The 20108-nt window shown below is 41.5% G+C and overlaps 3 protein-coding genes across 3 annotated transcripts; 1 reads left to right on the forward strand and 2 right to left on the reverse strand.

Moving 5' to 3' along the window:
• The first annotated feature begins 404 nt into the window (after window positions 1-404).
• On the forward strand, window positions 405-8628 carry LOC147795098 (uncharacterized). The gene is made up of 5 exons (XM_087132259.1): window positions 405-709; window positions 2188-2293; window positions 2915-3021; window positions 4167-4339; window positions 5335-8628. The coding sequence occupies exons 1-5, from the start codon at window positions 517-519 to the stop codon at window positions 5608-5610; spliced, it is 855 nt and encodes a 284-aa protein (XP_086988385.1). The 5' UTR covers window positions 405-516; the 3' UTR covers window positions 5611-8628.
• A 697-nt stretch (window positions 8629-9325) lies between these two features.
• On the reverse strand, window positions 9326-10992 carry LOC110973464 (rhodopsin, GQ-coupled-like). The gene has a single exon (XM_022224310.2). The coding sequence runs from the start codon at window positions 10906-10908 to the stop codon at window positions 9844-9846; it is 1065 nt and encodes a 354-aa protein (XP_022080002.2). The 5' UTR covers window positions 10909-10992; the 3' UTR covers window positions 9326-9843.
• A 2503-nt stretch (window positions 10993-13495) lies between these two features.
• On the reverse strand, window positions 13496-14575 carry LOC110973459 (alpha-1D adrenergic receptor-like). Its single transcript, XM_022224306.2, has one exon. The coding sequence runs from the start codon at window positions 14573-14575 to the stop codon at window positions 13496-13498; it is 1080 nt and encodes a 359-aa protein (XP_022079998.1).
• Window positions 14576-20108: the final 5533 nt, after the last annotated feature.

Genomic DNA, 20108 nt, shown 5'->3' on the forward strand with positions numbered 1-20108 from the left:
ACCATGTACCATGGGCGTAAATGGGGGTTGTATAGCCCCTGTCTTTGAGGGGGGCCTATTGAATCATCTCCCCACACACTTTTAAATTTAATTTTGTGGTGAGCAAAAAAATAAAGCGGATTGAGTTTTTCAGACTTCCAACGACTGAAATGCATTAAATATCACTCAAAGAGGAAAACAAATTTTAAATGCTTATACACTCTGAGCACAAATTACAATTTCAACATATTGTATTTCAAGTTTTCATGGCGGGCAAGTCCCCCCCCCCCCCCCATTTCCGGCACAAACGCCACTGCCATTTCAATGTACTGGCGAGGACAGAAGACTGCATAATGTTTACATGATGTACAGTACAGTGACGCGCCGACCTGCTCCGCGCTTATCCGCAAACAATCAACCTCGAGTTCATGAGATAAAACGATTATTGAACGTGTAAGACTGTCACGTAAATCTTTATAGTTGGCTCTGAGATTGAGAACTTACATAACACGACGAGAACGAATATGTGCGTGGTGCATGACATTCGTCTGCTTCCGAACTGCTCGGGGTTTCTGTGAACTGATATCATTGAAAATGGGAACATTGTTGTCCAGCATGAAGCCTACGATGAGTATTCTTGCAAGAAGTGCTGTCTTGGACTTCGGCATCCAGTGGGGACTCTTTGCTATTGCAGCTGCTCTCAAAACCGAGAAGTTTTATGATTTAGCAGGTAGGACGTAATATGTAGGACCTAGGCCCTATGTCCGGGCCGTCTATGGAGCGTCTCACTATACATGTACTTGGCCCCATCATGTCACCGTCACCTTTATTCATCTGTTCAATCCAGTGTTTCTTATCCAAACTTTTGAAGTTATCATAAGCCAAAGAAAATAAAGCTTTAAGCATCTTTGCCAACCTCGCTGGTTTGATGTCCAAATCGGTTTTCGGAGAATCTATACTACAAAAAAGTACAAGCGTTTTCTTACAAGTGTTTTCTTGCAACAGCTAAGTTTAAGCATGTCCATGCATGGTTCAAGCATGGAGGTAGCCATGATTCAAGATAGGAAAGTTAAACCAAGTGGTTTTGTTAGGCCTACGCCCCATAACTTACAATAAGCCTAGTTGGAATTGCCAGTGAGGCTTAGCTCTCAGGCCCAGGCATTAAACAAGGTTTTACTATACTATTACTAATAAAATGCTTCAACCACCCTGACGTGCCTGATGGCTGAAGCAACGGACTGGTTGTCTTTTGTATTTTTTCTTGTAATTTGTATTTCAGTGTTATAATTCCTGCGTGACATGTCATGAAGAAAGCGGCCTATTTTGAAACTGTAAATTTGAGGTGATGGTTTTGAATTTATCAAGTGGGCATGCTCGTGGAGCATGGAGATAGAGGGAAAATTGAGGGAAGATTCATGTATTGATGACAGTAAAAAAAAAAAAACCATAAAAAAACATGTAGGGCTACGTAAAAACAACAAGTTGGTAATTATAAAAATGGCCTAGTTCTTACAAATTTTATTTAATTGCACTCTTGTTTATAGATGCTTGAACAGAGTAGGGCAATTGGGCTTACCCAACTTTGTGACAAATTTGGGTATTCTCTGGACAGGTTTGGCACACTACAAAGTTAAAGCAGTGGACAAAGCTGGGCCACATATTGCCAAAGTTTGCTGTTCATCTTGGCCCTATATAGGCTCCACCAACCCACTCACGCCTCATAGTCACAAATGGGACCCATGTACAGGCTATAAAACACGTACATGTAGACTGCACCACACCAGAATTCTGTCTTGAGCTCACACAGAAAATGAACATTCAGGAAGGCCAATAACATACATTTATTCTCCATGTTGCAACAGTTGACAAAGGATCCCAGAAGTTAGACATGGAAGCACGGTGTACCGGCCCCATACATGTACATAGACCACTCCTCACTTGCCTCACTTGCCCCCTGGACAACTTGTCCACTGGATATTATTTGATGTTTTCTCTAGTCATTGATCCCTTAGTTTGGGAATAAGACTGTTGACCATTGTTTCAGTGTAATATGTCTATGTACACACTTTTCATGGAAAAAATATCCATAGGCCTATGAACCAGATGATCAGAAGTTATTTTGTCAATGGGAGAGGGCAGAAATGTACCACCGTTTCAGTAATGATAACATTTCTTGGCTTTCTTGTCATGAATTGTTTACTGTTACAGGGAGCAGCACTTTTCTTCTTCTGACCTACCAAACCTTGAAATGGGGAGGAACATTTCACTTCCGTCAGGTGGTTCAGAGTGGAATGGTTGGAGTCTGGGCCCTCAGGTATAAACTTATAATCAGTCTTGTCAAGAAATGTCTGCAGGTGTAATATCTTTAGCCAATTGTTATTTATTTTAATCACAAGTAGGTAATTCTATCATTTCTCGATCTCCCAAAATTCAGCAGTAATAACCGAATCAAAAAATGATAAAAATCCACATAAGAACTTTTACATCACAAGTGACTCACCTGTGCAACCTGAGAACATCAAAATACTACAGGACTTCGTGGACATCGGGGGATTCAGGATTCTAACGGGAAAGTTGCCCATAAAATTTAATGAAAGGCAATAGATGTTGAGGCTCAATTATTTACGGGAAATATTATTAATGCGTGCAGATCTAACGTGAAGTTGGATTTTAACAAGAAGTATGTACAAATCCATGATCACGGAGGGCCATCAACACTTGCGTTTGTTTTTGAAAGAAAAACAAATTGGCTGTTGTAAATGTGTAGTGCTACTTGGACTGCTTTCTTTCTGTGAATGTTTTCTTCATGGGTTCATTTCTACTGCATTATCATTACTATCACTTTTGTTTCCTTCATTCTGAAAAAAATTAAACCTAAATTTATGCTTAATAAGATGTTGACATACATGTATGTATGTTTCTTTCTTTCTTGTAGACTCGGCATGTATCTGTTCAGCCGTGTATTGAATGAGGGAGAAGATCGCCGCTTCCGACAGGCAAAGAATAATCTTGGTCTCTTCTTCTTTTTCTGGACAATGCAAGGTAAGGATATGTGCAGGTGATCTTAATAAATTGCCTTGTTGCAGAAGAGGTCAGTTGCATCATAACGCTTGATGGGCTCTCTGTTTTGCAGCTAATTTTCACAGATCTGTATTGTGAGTGGTACAGGTCTAACTGAGGTATATTATGCTGATTCATGAGGCAGAGTGTACATGGTGCAGTGGTTTTACCACATATGACTTCCCCTGTGCATGCAAGCTCTAGCAAATTTGTGAAATATGCTCGAGGTTAGTTTCATTTAACCGCATTTTCATGCACAACCATGAATTTGCAGAGCTGGCCATCATCAGGAAATAAGTGTATGTTGTAAACACCAGCCTTTTCTCAAACTGTGCATTTTGACACAGCGTGCCATCCATGTACATGTACATACACAAGTTTTACATTCAGCAAAGGATTACCGCCTTTGATCAGGACTGTTCCATTTTGTTACACTGAGCAACCCTAGATCTGGAATATTAACATTTCAAAACGTGAAACACGGCATTTTGATTAGGCACAAGCTGTAAACCTAATTTCACGTCTGTCTGTTTCTGTATGAAATGTCAGTGCCTATTGGGAGGTTGCTTATTTTGTGGTAGAAAAAAGTGTGCATTTTATTCTGTTTGTGAACCTGGGAGGTGCAGTTCCCGCTAAAGGAACCTCCATTGTTAGGAAAATTGTACTCTCTCTTGGTCCAACTTGGGGCTCATAGGCAATGCCCACTTTGCTACATCTTAGGGGCAGTGTCTCTCCTGTGCACTTCAACTGTGTAGAGGCCAAAGGTTTGTGCAGATTCTGCTGATAATGAGTCTCATGAGTGACATCCTGGCATGTCAGACATTGTGCTTGTCTCAAGCCACTCCTGCTTTGAGTTGAACTAACGGACTGATACCCCAGTAAGAAAGGAAAATATTCCAACCCTTTTATTCTTTAACTCCTTCATAAAAAGTTATAAAAAGGATTAGTTCCGTAAGTATTCTGTAAATTGGGATTGCTTACATCAAGTATGACAGTCACATGACTATACTTATACGGTACATGTATATACACGTACAAGTATTTGCTGATATGGAGTCAAGTACACGTAGACGTCAGTCCAGTTTCTGACTTCAACTTGAATGTTCCTGTCTTCTTTTTTTCTCAAGCTGTGTGGGTGTGGCTGACACTGCTCCCAACTCAGATCCTGAATGCTCAGACGAACGACAGGACCCTGACCAAGAGGGACTACGTTGGATGGGGAATGTTTGTTGTGGGGCTTCTCCTTGAGGTTGTAGCAGACTACCAGAAAGCAGTTTTCAGAGCCGACCCAGACAATACGGTATGTGTGCTACTCTCCGCTTTTGCTTTTCAGATTCATTCAGATTAAATTTACTGCGGAAAATGGGTCTCATACACACTGTACACTGACTATATAAGTGCAATCCACTAGTGTGTGTACACAGTCGTTTATTACTGGCTCTTACTGTATAAATCTCTAACATAAAGGTCACTCACTACTTGCAGTGACTAGTGCCATCTGCATTCTACATTGTGTAGTTAGGACGTGCATTCTACTGTTGGCTAAGCATCCAAAGGGTACTTCAGCCCTTAGCTCTTTGTAGCCACCATAATCATGTTGGCATAAAGTGCTCTTCGATTGCTTATTCATTGGCACAGAAAATTGACAGAAAAAGATTCAGGTTTAACTAGAGAAGAATTAACAGGCTTATGAAACGGTCAGGCCCCGAGCACCCGAATCGTATGATCAGTTGCAGTGCAGGACTCCTAGGAGCGAAAGTCTTGCAACTGGACAACAACTCCAGCTGGTTCCTTTTTTTTTTAACTCGCATTTTTGATGTTTACAGTCTGAAACACATGACTGTGCATTTCTCCATTCTTCCTCAAGCATTGAAAAGAATAGTATAAAAAGGACATAATTTAATTTGTCTGTGGATGTTGTACAAAATATGTGTACATGTATATATTTCCAATAGGTCACTTGGGAAACATTTTGTGGTAAATTTTTCAACATTGGGGAGACATCGGTCATTAGGGAGACATTTCAATTTTCAAGTCCTTATTTTGAGAGATGATAGATTAGGGTCTGAAAGGAAAACATGCGAAGTTTGGTCGAGATCGGATGAGGGAATATTGAATTATGGGACGGTAAAGTTTGACAAATTTTGTGCATGTTCCTATGGGAATGTCTCCCAAGTGACCCATTTTCGGTAAACAATATACCTGTATGTATGAATTTTCAAAGCTGGGTGAGTGTTGTACTTTTGATTTTAATTCGATTTGTTCTGTATATTATTCTATATACGTAAAAAACAGGGTAAGTTCATCAACACTGGCCTGTGGAGTATAAGTCGTCACCCCAACTACCTTGGAGAGATTATCCTGTGGGCGGGACTATACATTTCCGCCTCCTCGGTCATGACAGGGAAACAGTACCTCAGCGTCATTTCCCCGATCTTTGTCTACTTGCTGCTGACCCGGGTGAGTGGCATTCCCCTTCTGGAGAGGTACGGGTTGAAGAAATGGGGCAACTCCAACTTGTACCAGGAGTATCTGAAAAAGACACCTGTGCTCTGGCCCAAATTCTGGTGATCACATTTTGAGTGGCAACCGTTGATTTTTATCAGGAAACCACAAGAAGGTGATTACCAAAGAAGTACCGTAGGGCTGTGCTGAATATCCGAATATTTGATCGATTATCAAATATTTGAATGGTATTTTCTGAATGTGAATATTTGAATGAGAAATTCATAAAAAGGAAGGGAACATTTTCTTTTGCTTTAAATGAGAACAAAATTACACTATGGAAGCTTGTTTCAAGCAGATTTAAATGAAAAGCGATTCAAAAAGTTAATTATTCATTAAACAATTTAAAAGGAACAGAAATTTTCAACTGAGCAAGAAGTATTGTTCATCTCCTAAATCTCGGAGATACTCCTAGATTCGAGAAGCTATTACATTTTATATTATTAATAATGGACACTTGTGTGCATTATTGCAACTGATTTTGTGTATGGTTTGTTCATCAACAATCTATCGGCCGGTATGACCGAAGGTCGAATATTTGAATATTGAGTTATTCGAATGGACTCAGCCCTAAAGTATCAGTACATGTGTACCGGTACATGTAGGTAAGCAGTTCATAGCAACTTAACCCTTGCTGTTCTAGACGGCACAATGTAGGTGTATCCTCTGAATTACTTCAGCCTTTGGACGGAATTCTGCACAAGCATTACTTCTGGTGTGAACAGTCACACACCACAATTAAGAAATCGGACTGACAAACTCACCTGCTGAAAACCAAAATGACTACCCTCAGATCACTCCGGTCAGAGTCATTTTGATGGGACGTGGCATGGAGCTCGATGCATCCTATAAAGCCATGTGTACTATTGGCACATTTTTGCAATGGATTAGTTTGTAGGGATAGTTTTCAAATGTTTTCATCTCGAAATTATAAATCTCTCCACACAACTCTGGCCCAGGACGTTTGCTAGAAATCCCCCTGACTTGTGACAAAGAGCTTTGTCCCTTTGAAACTGTTGAAATACATGAAGTGTTTTTCCAACTGAGACTTCCGTGATGAATCAGTGTTTTGTGCACTGAGGACGCAAGGTGTTTTCCCCTGATTTGTCTTAATTTGTCTTAATTTAGAATTGGTGCTAGAAGCCTGTCCCACTCTCTCTGTACTTGAAATTGAGACGTTGATACCCTTCCAATTAACCTTTGCCCATTAACAGGCCATTCAGTTACAGGTTTGTTCAAGTGTTTTGGAAAGTGTATTGAAACATTGGTCAACGGAGATAATGCCCTGTAGCGATGAATCAATCAATATCAGACAACCTGTTGGAGTAGGGTTAATCTTGAGTTGAGGACAGTGCTGATACATGTAGTTTTGCATCTGAACTTTGGAGTTAGTTAGTTACATGTACTGCACAATGCTCATGTCACAAGCTTGTAAAAAATAAGATGATTGTTTGAATTGCTTTGTCTTCTCTTTGGTGTGTCAATTTGTTTTCTGAGACCCTGTGACACATTTTAAGCAATAGAAAAAAAGTTTGACATAATTCAACCTTGTTGGAGCACTCTTTGTAGCATATATCCACGTTTGTTTGATTTTCATTTTGCGGCTCTGTTTGCGCTGAATATTAAAGAATATCCTTTTGAATAAGTCAGTTTCACACTGTTGTTGATGTTTTTAATTTATCATTTAGTATACTTTGACATTGTTGCTGTTAGTGTTCATTTTCATAGGTTACATTTTTCAGAATTAATTCAGTTATTTTTTTATCAAAAAGCTGGAGTAGCCCTTTATTAAGTTTGATTCACATGTATTATTTGATGACGAATGTTTGCTTGTGCATAATACATGAGTACAATATTTGGAAGTACTGTGTACATGTACATACAACCTGTAGGCTGTGTGCTTATGATAATGTAAGTATGTCGCAGACTCGAGATCAATTAGCGTTGTACGCTTTTTTTTCATAATGGCACAGCGTATCCAAAAACTTGTGTGTCATGAAATCAAAAGAGAAACAAAAAGACATTGAGCAAGGTCAATGACCTCTGACACGCCTCAGATTGGGCACAGGCTGTTGAAATACCTGGCTGATTTTAATAAAACAATAAACTCATTAGCTTCTTTTCTCTTTCGAAACTAAATGTTTCCGTATACTAACCAAACAAAAGCTACCGACAAGTAACACGTTTATGTTGTTCATACTTATAAATCATTGTTTAAAAGAGCAAGGCATTCTACTAATTTCCATATTCTACCATTGTTTTATGGTCTCATTGAACCTGCATGCCACTTTAGTTTTATTTTCTGTACTCACCACAAACAGTTTGTTGCTGGCTCAGTTTAGTTTCAGCATGTTTAACCTTGGCTTTGAAAAATCGAAAGGTATAATTTTAACTTTATGTTTGAATCATAATAACATGTACATGGTTGATGTATTTTCGGTGACAACTTTTTTTGTTTTGCAGGCATTAATGCTCATGTAGTAGCTAATAGAAATAACCATTTATTAGAATTGGCTCTGTTAGCCTATGAGAAAAATTTACTGAGCAAATAAATATTTCAAAGGTTTTTTTACTTATCTTTATGAGCTTTTCACTCTATTTTAACTGTGTTATTAAGTTGCTCTCGAGCTCCTCAGAAATTTGAAGTGTACGAGACTGTTTTTTATTTTCAGGCTGAAAAGAAGTCTGCAGAGTAAGATATGTCCATTGTCGTGCCGACAGATCTCAAATTGTGTCATCGACTGTTTGTTCTTCCTGGAAACCAAAACCCTCCTCTCTAATACGGTCGATTCACAATAGTACGTCTCCAAGAGTTTGCAACGCGTTGACCATCACAGTGCGCGAAATCTGTCGACCCTTTCCAAACGCTCACTGGGTCGACAGATTTGGCGTAATGTGGTTAGTCAACGCGTTGCAAACTCTTAGAGGCGCACTGTTGTGAATCGCCTGTATTCGCAGAGCATTTTATACTAATTTTACTAAACGCTCGTTTAGGTACTGTACGGTGTCAAACACAAAACCGACTGCTAAGCCTGTGTGAAGGCTATAAGAGATAGGTGCATGTAATAAATAGTTTTTATTCGATTTCCCGTCACATTCGTTCAGCCTTTTGTGTTTGCGTTTAAAGGTGTTCGTTGCCCAATTGTTTTACGTGGATGGGCATGGATGTCCATATATATGTACATGTATTTAAAGTCACGTGGGACAGTTAAAATTCACCATCAGAAATTTGCTAGATGTGTGATGTGGGTTTTTCCAATCATTTTCTTTGTCTTTTTGGGTCCAGAAGTAACACGGAATACACAAAAAAAATATTTGGAGTGTGTGTCAAAGTGACATCGCAGGGCGCCCTCCGTTGTGTCAGTTCTGTCCTTTGAAATACATGTACAATGTACATGTACTGACAGAAATGCTTTGAACACTACTTATTCGGAGACAACGCAGAGTTCCCACAAACTACGTTTTTGTGTACATTTCATGTCATGAAACCTTTATGGCTCATGAAATAGACATATTGATCAAACTGAACACCAAAGTCACACTTTGAGAAAATATAAATCATCTCACATGACCTGTGAAGCTTTTCATGCATAGGGCATGAAAAGTTCCAAAAAGGTTTGCGGTAGCACCATGCAGAGATATTTCTTTTGTATGTGTGGTTCTGAAAAGAACCAGACGCGGTACTCCACGTTTCGGGCAGTATGCTCCGTCTGTCGTCAGGAGACGAATCACCTCGCAAAAAATCGCACACCATAATCGCTAACAGGAAAATCTAATGAAAGTTTTGCCATGTCAGATCGTGACGTTAATCATATTTAATATGATTGGTATAACCCGAAGTGTGTGTCTGATGTAACTCAAAGCAAGAACTCAAATGTGAATGTGTCTTACGAGTTCGGTTTTATGGCACTCGGGCTCTGCAGTTCTGTTCTTTAGTGCTGACAGATTTGTACTCGTCACAGAGATCGGTTGTCTGTTGAGGATTTTTTTTTTCAAAGCCGTTTTATTGGTTTCTTTATTGGCAAATACTAGTTCACCTTTTGAACATACATGTACTTCGGAGGCTAAAATTCTTCTGCCCATCTTTACAATGCAAATTGAAAATAACTTCCTTATATCGACCATGCTGTTTTCGTCATTACAAAACGACTCATGCTCGAGCTGAATCTGATTTTACATCTAAAGTAAAACTTTATGAACAATTGAAGCTACACATGCAGTGTATGTGTATAAGTCGACTTTGCAATCATTATGTATAGCGCTGTGCCTTTGTATGCATTTGGACGTTTTTATCAGTTGCTAGACTGGTTCCATCGACATCTTTCCAGTTTCGTATTCGTCAGGGCTTTGATCGACCAAAGACTTCGCTCTGATGACGCGTAAGAATGCGATAGTCGGTTCCGGTATCTCGGAGCACCGGCAGCAGCATATGGACTTGAAAATCTCCTTGAAGTGGGGATGCTTCGTGGCGTAGATGACAGGGTTGATCCAACTGTTGAGAAGGAGAATAGTTGCGGTGTACGGCACTGCCGGGTTCAGGGGCTCCACCAAGATGCAAATGGCGTAGGGCGTGAAGCACACGATGAACGCGCACACAACGTAGAACGTGTTCTTAGTGATGTCTATTTGGACCTGGGTTTGTCGTCGGGCTCTTGCTGTCTTCCAAGCCACGTTTACAAACTGAACGCGTTTGGTGGAATGCTGCTTGATGTGCCTGCAGATTTTCCCGTAGCTGACAATCAGGACCAAAAGGGGCACGGGATAGTTCACTAAGACAATGATGTAGTCGTACCAAACCGCCATTTTTAAGCTGTCGTCGAAGGTGCAAAACTTGTACTTGTTATCGTAGCCTAGTTCCACAAGACCGAAGATGCCCGGCAGCGTTGCTGTTAGGAGAGGCACCAACCAGGTCACGGTAATCATAACAGCCATTTTCTTACAGGTGTACACGGCCCGATAAAACGGCAAGGGCTTGGTGACCAGAAGCAGACGGTTCAGAGCTATGAAGCCAAGCGTGTGGATGCTGCACCCTATTCCGGTGGTGCTACCAACCGAGACAACAGAGCATACCCAGTCCGGTAAGGGCCAGCCGTCCGGACCGACGACTGCCAGGACCTGCCAGGCGAAGAAGAACCCGGTAAGTAGGTCCGCCACACTCAGGTTCACGATGAAAACGTTAGTGGGTGTTCTCAACCTCTTCGTCAGCATCACTGCTATTATAACCAAACTGTTGTTGACAATGGCAATGGCAGACCACGCGGCGGTGAGGATTGCTACTATCAACCGTTGTGTGTTATCACAAAATTCAAACTCGGTGTCTTGGCGATATGAGGAATTATCAAAACTGCCATTGCAGCCATCCATTTTCGTGGTAACTCGATGTATCAACGAACGATTACGTCGTCCACTCGAGTTTCCATGCACTGCTTGTGACCCTCCAAACTGAAGTTGTCGCGAAGCAGAGTGATCACGCTGCACACTAGTCGTTGCAGCCTCCTATCCTTGGTTCCCGGAACTGAGGACGCTCACTCAAGGACGAACAAATGATAACGGTCGATCAAACCTGAGACTGAAACATCGAAAGGTTAAATATCCCGTAATTCTATGGCAATGATGATATTTGTTGTCACTGATGACGAGCAAGAGGCTGGAATGGAAAAGTAGACTGATGATGATACAACATTGGTCAAGTTGTGTTGGACCGTTTGAGTAGTGCTGTCACATGTCCTATACGGAATCGGGACCTCTGACATCGAGATATGTTTCAGAAGCTTTTTTCCTGGTTTGCATATTCCTGTGTCAATACTGGATCGTGGAATTTCGAAGTCGCCTGGCCAATGTCATGTGTCGAACTTCCGCTAGTAAATCTCTGCAGATATTTCACTCTCGATCAGTTTGAAAGGTGATAGCGGTCGAGAAAACACATTTGCGTATCCACCCGACTTCTTGTGTATGCATGAGTTTCACTGTTTTGCTCCGTTGTGCAGGATGGCTGTGTGTTCCATGAGTAGTTAGCTAATTCTCGCTTGGGATCCCTTCGTTGCCGTAGAGTCTTCCTTCTATTTGCTTTGATCTCCTTCTGTTACGCAATTCAGTAGAAGAATCTGCTCTCGAAGCAATCCAGCTGCACACTGCCTGTTCACTAGGAGTTTCTTTTTCTGTAATGTATCTCTTTTATTGTTTTACTCAAAAGGATAGTTGCAAAACGATTTTGGATGTGAAATACAGTTCGCCAAGACCAAGTACTCCACCGACCTCCTCAGCTTCGATTCGGAACCGAGCTTCCTTTATAACAACAAAGCTTAATTTCCGTTTCTTTGCCCGACAATCTGCGCTGCCATGACTGGTTTCCACGATACCTGATCGTGTTACGGGTAAAGGAGCGAGCTACCAAGTTAATATATAGCCAGAGCCCTGCATCATGTCCGGAAGTTCCCTCTTGCAGGACACATATTAAACGCACGCATGTTCCGCACTCTATGTATAAATGGAAGAAGAGGTCTGACACACCCTGCCCCCTTGTTTTTCTTGTGACTGAGTGTGTTCTGCGAGTTTCATTGTTTTGGGAGATACCGTTTATTAAATCAATAAAAACGCTTTATTGAAGAGAGGAGATTCACTATCAGAGACCACTGGAGGTGGAGCCACGTTTGAAAGCTAATTTCTGAACTTGTTGAAAGAAAAATGAATTCAGTTTAAAAACAGCGACTTTATCCTTCGCCGGGCCAAGGCGGTCAACACAGTCCAGTTTATGGCAGTCCTAAACCCCCGCCCTACCCTCTGTCTATTTAATACATCATTGAAACACGAGCTCACATCTTGAGACAAAACCGTCGGTTACGTTTGTACTTTCACTGTAAATACGAACAAAATGTCTCATATTCAATTTGTTCGTTGTTTGTACTAATTTACCTCCCGCTTCTGTGACAGCTTAGCCGAATACGGGATAAGCTGTTACTACCATTTTCATTCCTTTTCTTTTGTAAAACACCAAATAATGCGTTCCAGTTGGCAAGTAATAAAAAACTAGTTTCTTTATAGATGATGCCATACCTCTTTGAGAAAGAGCAAATACTAATCATTTGATTTTGCTGATTATGCTTCAAAATGGTTGACAACCTTAATACTTTTGACAACTCGGCCTTTCCGTCTTTGACTTGATGTGAACGTTAGCTAGATTTTAATGTCAACTCGTCAAGGGCAAGTCTGATAATGAATTATCCAAATCATGAAAACCAAACTTAAAAAACAAACAAACCACACCGACTGACCAATAAACATCACACACATGCATGTACATGCACATTTCGTTGTATTTTATTTTGTTTTTCTTTTTTTTTGTATAGTTTCTTATGTCGTGGCTAGTATAATTACAATTTTAACATTTTTTCTTGAAAAAGTCTATTTTTCAGCTGACTACATTTTATAGACGCAGTAGAATGGGTACATAATGCAATATAAATTCATATTCATCGGGGGTAAATTTTGTTAACAACTCTAAATGAATGTGTTCACGGGGGAGGCATTCTTGAATTTTTCCCCAGAATCTATCCTATTGAATGGGGGATGATGCCAGACTATTTTGGGTTCGTTGTTTGAAACTGTTGCCTAAAACACTTAAGATATATTAACCCAAAATTTGAAATAATCAAGATATATGACATTTGTTGAATAACGAAACTTATTTCATTGCTTTCGTCTCTGTTCTTTGGTTCGGAGTCGCTTCTAATTCAATGAGCCCGACTTGTGAATAATGCCATAAATCTGATTGACTATTGACGTTCGTAAATAATGCATTTTTTCTTCTATGTAATACAACCTTCGGCAGCAAAAAGTCTAATCGCCCTATTAACCATCGGTATCGCGTGAATTTTGGAACTGTGTTTGATTTGTATGGCAATTAGAATTAGCTTTTAGATTATTACAATTAATAAGGATTAAATATGAATGGCTATCTTCGCCTGATAACATTCCGTCTTACAAAATTGTTTTTCGGGCGTATCGTAGAGCACTGGCAACGTAACATAAGACGAAACACGTCCCTGAAGTGTGGGTGCTTGGTAGCGTATATGATTGGGTTGACGCAGCTGTTGAGGACCAAGATGGCGGCTGCCCAGGGGATGAAGGGATCGCTCGGCGGTATCATTAAGGCTATGCCGAACGGTGACACGCAGATGGCAAAGGCCAGCACCACACAAAAGAGGTTCTTGGTGATGTTAATCTGCTTACGGCTTGCCAACTGTTGCTCCAGTTTGCAGGGACCGTTAGGGTTACCATCTGAGTTGGTGTCACCTTTGCGAACGGACGAGAGGGATCCTCCGGCATGGGAAGATGCCAGCTGCCGACAGTGCCGCTGCACATATCGGAAGATTTTCACGTAGCAAATAATGATGATTGTCATTGGTCCCGGATAGAATAGAACAGCCTGGACTATGCTGTAGATGTGAGACAGGGGGTTGCTTGTCTTATGGGTGCAGCCTCCATACTTTTCAGCGTAGCCGAGTTCACCAAGACCGAACAAAGGTGGGACGAATGCGACCAGGAACGGCACGAACCACGTCACGGCGACCATGACAGCCGTTTTACGTCTCGAGTACAGGCTCCGATAAGTCCGGACCGGCTTGGTGATGAGGATGTACCGGTTAATGGCAATGGCTGCGAGGGTGTAAAGGCTGCAGCCTCCGCAGACGTACAGGACCATTGCCACGGCCTTGCAGATCCACTCTGGGAGTAGGGAGGAGTCGAGATCGGAGTCCAGGAGGTTGGCAGCGTTGAACGGCAGGACTACGCAGGTGAGCATGTCGGCGACGCTCAAGCTAACCACGAAAACATTGGTGATAGTCCGAAGGCGGTGAGACAAGCAGACGGCGAGGATGACCATCGCATTGCCAAAGCTCCCCAAGATGGAAATGATGAAATAGATAAAGGCTACGGTGACTCTCTGATTGTAGTCTGAAAATCGAAACTCAATTTCATCTTCGCCCTCTTGAAGCGCCTCGCTCATTCCCGTCTCGTTTTCTCGTGGATCCATGATGTTGAAGCCACCACGTTGCGTTTATCACCAGTTTGCGAGCACAGTGCCTCACTGCGACAAGTCTGTGGCAGAGTTGTACAAGTCAAATTCACAAACACACTGAGCTTTTCCTGGATGCGGCATTTATGATAAAAGCAGGCCTTTTATGTCTAAAGAAGCCAGTCACTGCAACCCCACCCCATAGAGGTAGGGTCTTGGTTACTTTGTTAGTATACTTTGTATGGCATAAGTATCGCTTCCTGGTGCACCCTCTCTGTGAGAGAGGTGCTCCACTTTTTCCTGTCCTGATCACCGAGTTCAGGTCATCGGCAGCAAACAAATTAGTAATTCCATGCGAGCCTAGCAAACTCACGTCCGCTCTGGGTGTCTGATTTATAATGAAACTTGCAGGTACAAAACTCCGAGGGAAGTGCGTATGAGCAAGAAGCTGAAAATAGGTTTACGGGTGTGTCTGGTTCGTCGAAATTGCAGTGACCAAGTTTGTTTGTGTTGTGGAAGATTCCATAATGCTGTCATCGATGTTTGAATGTTGCAGTTGTTGATGTCAAGGCCTGTTTTCATGAAGAGAAACAGGAACAGCTCATCCACAAAAATGTCTTTCATGATATCGCACCAAAAGAGCTGAAGCAATGCAGGACGATAAATTGGCTGTCGTTTGTCAAAAGCGGGCACCAATCCTGTAGTTTTTCCTTCTTCTGTGACTATTATTTGGTGTAGATTCCTGGGCGGTGCCCATTCGTATTTTGTGATCCCACGGGTCATGAGCAACAAGAGGTGTCATAATCAGGACCGAACTGTTTCTCTCAATCAAGCATTTGGGAATTTCGGCTCCCAACTTGGGTTGGTCCATTCACAAGAATCTCCAACTTGTGGGCCTATTCTGCAGAGAGGCGGGCGGCAGCATTCATACCCCAGCCTGGGATTTGAATACCTTTTTAGGGGTATTTGGGAGAGGGGGGATTAAAAAATATTGGCATGCTCAGCACTTATAAATTAAAAAGAAAGTTGTCCCTTTCATTGGTCATAATCTTGAATTTCTATTCAAACACGCAAGGCCACAGTCTTCTGGAGTGCCATCTCTCTTCCGATTTTGCATTTTTTTATGGGCGCTTCAACCCTACACTATGGAAGTGTATTTAGGACATTGTGAGGAAAAAAAATTAATTCGTTCATACGGAATACTATTTCGTACGGATTACTAAACCGTACGTACGGGTTAGATATACACGTGTTGCATTGCATGACTAAATTTCAGGTCATTGGGCCCGAGTGGTACCACGAGAGGGTGCGATTTCCTAGCAACGGGGGCTGCTTTGGTGGGAATTCAACTTTGCTGGTTCCCGAATGACAGTGAGCTACATGTGTTGTGTACGCGTCCGGCCCTACAATACAACATACACTCCCCACCAGCATTGCTCTTTTCAGCCGTTGAGGGGATGCTTCTGCTCAAGACAGAATTTAGAATGCAACCAGTGCGTAGGGTCATTATTTACAAAACCGTACGTACAAAGTAGTAATCCGTACGTACGAATTAAATTTTTTCTTACCATGTCGTAAATACACTTCCATAAGAATCTCCTGTTAGTATGCAGAGAAAAATGGACAGTAGAATGTGCTGTTCCAAAACAGTAACCCCCGTAATGCCAATTTGCAGTAGGAAATACTGTTATTCAACAGACCAGTGTAGGCAAATGACCATGTCTAAGATTTTTCTGTAAACGACAAATAACACAGATTTACGCCTTTTCAAAGCGAATATTATCGTACACACGTTGTAGTTTGAAAAGAAAGTTCTAGCTACTGGTGCTTGTTCTTTTGCACAACTGCTTAAAAAGTCTGAATGTCGGCAGAATGAATTAAAGGAATTAATAAATGAACAAAACCACATAAATAACCATGCATGCAGGATGTCGTGAATTTTAAATCAAGATCTGCATTTTGTAGACTTTTTGGAGAAGTATATATTAATTCATGACGGCCTCACTTGTAGGATGCATTTTGTCAAAAGCGGTCGCGTTTGCTCACATACACAGTCATAACAGCGCCCTCTCTCACGTTGTGTGGTGCGGGAAATGCCGTTTGCATGCAGTCGTGTTAATTATTTAAAAATGGCGCAGCTTAACAATTGTTTAAAGGATTACATTAGTGCTTGTTCCGACCAATCCTTTGATCCCTTCGGCTCATGCATTTTCGTGAGTCCACATGCAGTTAATATTTGTAGAACGGGTGACAAAGTCCCCAACCTGTGCTGTTTATAGCGGTCACAAATATCCCTCTCCTTGCAATTGAACATTGTATGCATACAAGGGGCAAAGAGCTCTTAAATCTCAGTACTACTCAAAACTAGCTACCGACATTTGTGTCTCTCATCCTGGTACATGTAGAGGTCATTGGATTATTTCAGAATCTTTGATTTTATGTCCAGTGTGGTGGTTCCATATTAGTCAACATGCGCTCCAGTGAATTTTCAAAATTATATGTTGGAGTTTGTTTCTGTAGGCTAGGGTGTATAATTCTAATCAAAGGCAGTAGATATTTTGCCGGCGACGGCAAAAGTCCCAAAAGGGTATTTTGGCGGTAGCGTTGTTCTAATTGGTCCATATTTATGACGTCACTGTTGCCGGCAATACCAGTCGATAGTTAACCAGTCTGGTAATAACGCCGACACTAGTGGCGGCTCTCTGTCAAAACACACAATCACTGACACGTGATGCCCGACTCACAGTGAATTCTTACGTTATGAACTTCACCATAGGGAGTCCCTCGACGTGGTGCATCACCATGCCAAAATCTTGTGTTGAAAAGTGTCAAGTGTCCTGACATGGTGCACTTCAAAACGGTCAGAAAATCTCACATTGACATTAAGAGGTTCTGCGAAGTCGATAAATTCCCCTAATATGATCATTTTCACTCACATGTCCAGTTTCAAGTATGAAGAAAATTATTCCGTTATTTTTGGACGCTTGTTGAAATAAAACTTCACCAGAACTGTGAAAGAGAAACGGAAACTTGAGATTTATGCATAGGAATATTTGAGCTTGATTATAATTTCACTTGTCATGAAAAAAGAATAATAAGTTGGCCACATCAAGGGCCGCGCCACGTTAGGGTACACGTACATCAACAACGGTGAATATGGACCAATCAGAACAAGGCTACCGGCAGATTATCGCCATGGATCTTTTATCGGCGACGGCAAAATATCCACAGCCATAATTAGATTGGACTTTATGGCAGTTTTTGGCGAGTGTATCTCCGTAACTGCAGCTAAATATAGTTTCTTTGAAGTTTTGATCCATCACGATTATTAGTTTAGTTCAAAATTTCAACATGAACAATACTGTGACATTGCGTGTTACCAGTAAATCAGAATAAAGGAACGCAGTACCCTTTCAGCGTTCAGCCTGAGACAATCTTTGGAATAAATTTGTAGTTGGAAACATTAATATTTGCACTGCCCAAAGTGTTTGTACAGGTTTATTTCACATATTTATTCTTCAGCTGCTACTCAAAAGAAAGTGTGTTCTCCCGAAAGATACGATACGATCTTCATGGGCTGCACATTGTAGATTTTTACTTGTCATTCACCCACTGTCAATACAAGTCATTTAGCATCAATTAGATGTAGCTTAAAGTGTATCTAACAAAAACTGTGCTGGCCTGATGAAATTAACTATAGGACCCTGCAGAATCGTAACTAGTTGCAATTTAATTAAATTGGCAATAATATGTACATAGTAGGAGTCTGATGTTCATAGTTTCCCAGCGTAATTCTGAATAGTGAGCTATCAATAGCTGGAGGAGTCCGATTCATTCGTGATACTGATAGATCCTGTTTGGAAAGAGTACAAGGTTGCTTCATGTGTTCGATATTTTAGCACATCGAGTAAAAGCAGCAAACACGCTAATGAAACTATAGTTGTTTCTTGACGCGAGGCTGTTGTTGACTCTTTCAAACAGCAATTCGGGTGCATGACGTGGATGTCTTTTCCGGAGTGCATGTGCACATTCGTGTAGTTGGGTTAATTTAAGAACCAACCTCACCTCTTCGAAACGTCCGCTTTTATTTTACGTACACCCTAGGGGGTTAAGGTTAAATTAGGCGCAACCTAATCCAGCTCTGCTAAAAGTGCTCCTTAATCACGTAACAAAGCCTAAAGGAGAAATGAACAAGATCGGATACACACCCAGGATTTGTCGTAGGGGGCCACTCGGGCTGGAATTCACTCCAAACGAGCTCATGATGCTCACGCCCGGACTCCAGATGTGCCGCAGGAAACTTAATTATGACTATATCAGAGCTACTAGTTCAGCGTGTAGATATGTACTGCGTGTTCTTTTTCAGAAAGCAAAACAAAACATAAAACAAATATAAATAAACAAAAAAATCCTGGGGGCTCCGGGGGCTTAAACCCCCGAGCCCGAGCCCCCAGCTCCGGTTGAGCCACTGGACGCCTCACTGGACGGCGCCTCTCGACGATGTACTCAAAAAAAGATTGTACACCTAATCGCTCCGCAAACATCTTTCACAGAACTGAGAAATTTGGGGCACGGAAAAGCAGCCCGTATCTCGGCGAGCAGCCCCACCCTCCCCCATGGACCAAAAATCCAAGCATTAAAATTGTCTATTGTTTTTGCAAAGAATCCTTCACTGGTACTGTACCTCGATCCCCCTATGCCCAAATAGACGGAGCTGGTTTTCATTTCAGCATAAATGATTTCAGTATCTCTCAATGGTATTCTACTGTACTGATTATACGATATCATTGGAAGCATCGCAAGTTGACAGGACCGACATTCAGGTTTTGGTAAGTTGCACTCTGGCCGACAGATAAGCCTGTCTAACTGACCCACAGTGAAAGTTTATTAGCTCCATCGTTGCGGATTTATCATTTACGGCGCCCCCATTATACGCAGTTTCCTTCCGAGTTTTGTCTTTGTGCAAGCCTGTAGCAGGTGTCTGACCTGTCTTTTCCGGATAAATTGAAACCTTCTAAAGTACATATTAAAAAGTTTGTTAACCCTATATAAATGGTAAAACCTTAATGCGCGCAACACGCGGCTTTGTTGTTACGTAAATAAAGTGACTATCCGTTGCAAACAGAAAAGGGTCTAGGGAGCGCACGTTTTGGCTCTTTATCTGAAAGTATATTTCATGTAACAACTTGTCCGGTGAGACGTCCAATGCATTTTTTGCCCAAATCTCTTAATCAACCTTTCTCTCGGCTTTGCACATTCAGCGGCTTAAATGGGCAATGTTTTCCGTTGCAAAACCTGCTCACATTGTGGTGTGCCAGCGGCGAAACCAAAAAACATCATCTGCTGATGGGGGACATAATAGTGATAGCACCAACGAGAAAGGATTAAAAAAATCGGCAGGTGTGTTGCACGGCATAAATACACTGGACGGCAAAGAAACTTGCCACTTCTGTCATAGGCCACACGTAAAATTCGCCCCATAGAAATAAACAATTTTTGTACACAGGTATGCTGCATAACCCCTTACTGATCACATGCCCCAAAGCAAGTG

Source organism: Acanthaster planci, unplaced genomic scaffold (genome assembly GCF_054643075.1).
Source record: "Acanthaster planci isolate LZ-2023a unplaced genomic scaffold, COTS_SCS Contig169, whole genome shotgun sequence".
NCBI classification, from domain to species: domain Eukaryota; kingdom Metazoa; phylum Echinodermata; class Asteroidea; order Valvatida; family Acanthasteridae; genus Acanthaster; species Acanthaster planci.

Coding starts and splice junctions, on each gene's coding strand:
- LOC147795098 (XM_087132259.1), top strand. CDS start 517: ATGACATTCGTCTGCTTCCGAACTGCTCGGGGTTTCTGTGAACTGATA. Junction 3,022..4,166: donor CTTTTTCTGGACAATGCAAG/GTAAGGATATGT, acceptor TTTTTTCTCAAG/CTGTGTGGGTGTGGCTGACA. Junction 4,340..5,334: donor GAGCCGACCCAGACAATACG/GTATGTGTGCTA, acceptor CGTAAAAAACAG/GGTAAGTTCATCAACACTGG.
- LOC110973464 (XM_022224310.2), bottom strand. CDS start 10,908: ATGGATGGCTGCAATGGCAGTTTTGATAATTCCTCATATCGCCAAGAC.
- LOC110973459 (XM_022224306.2), bottom strand. CDS start 14,575: ATGGATCCACGAGAAAACGAGACGGGAATGAGCGAGGCGCTTCAAGAG.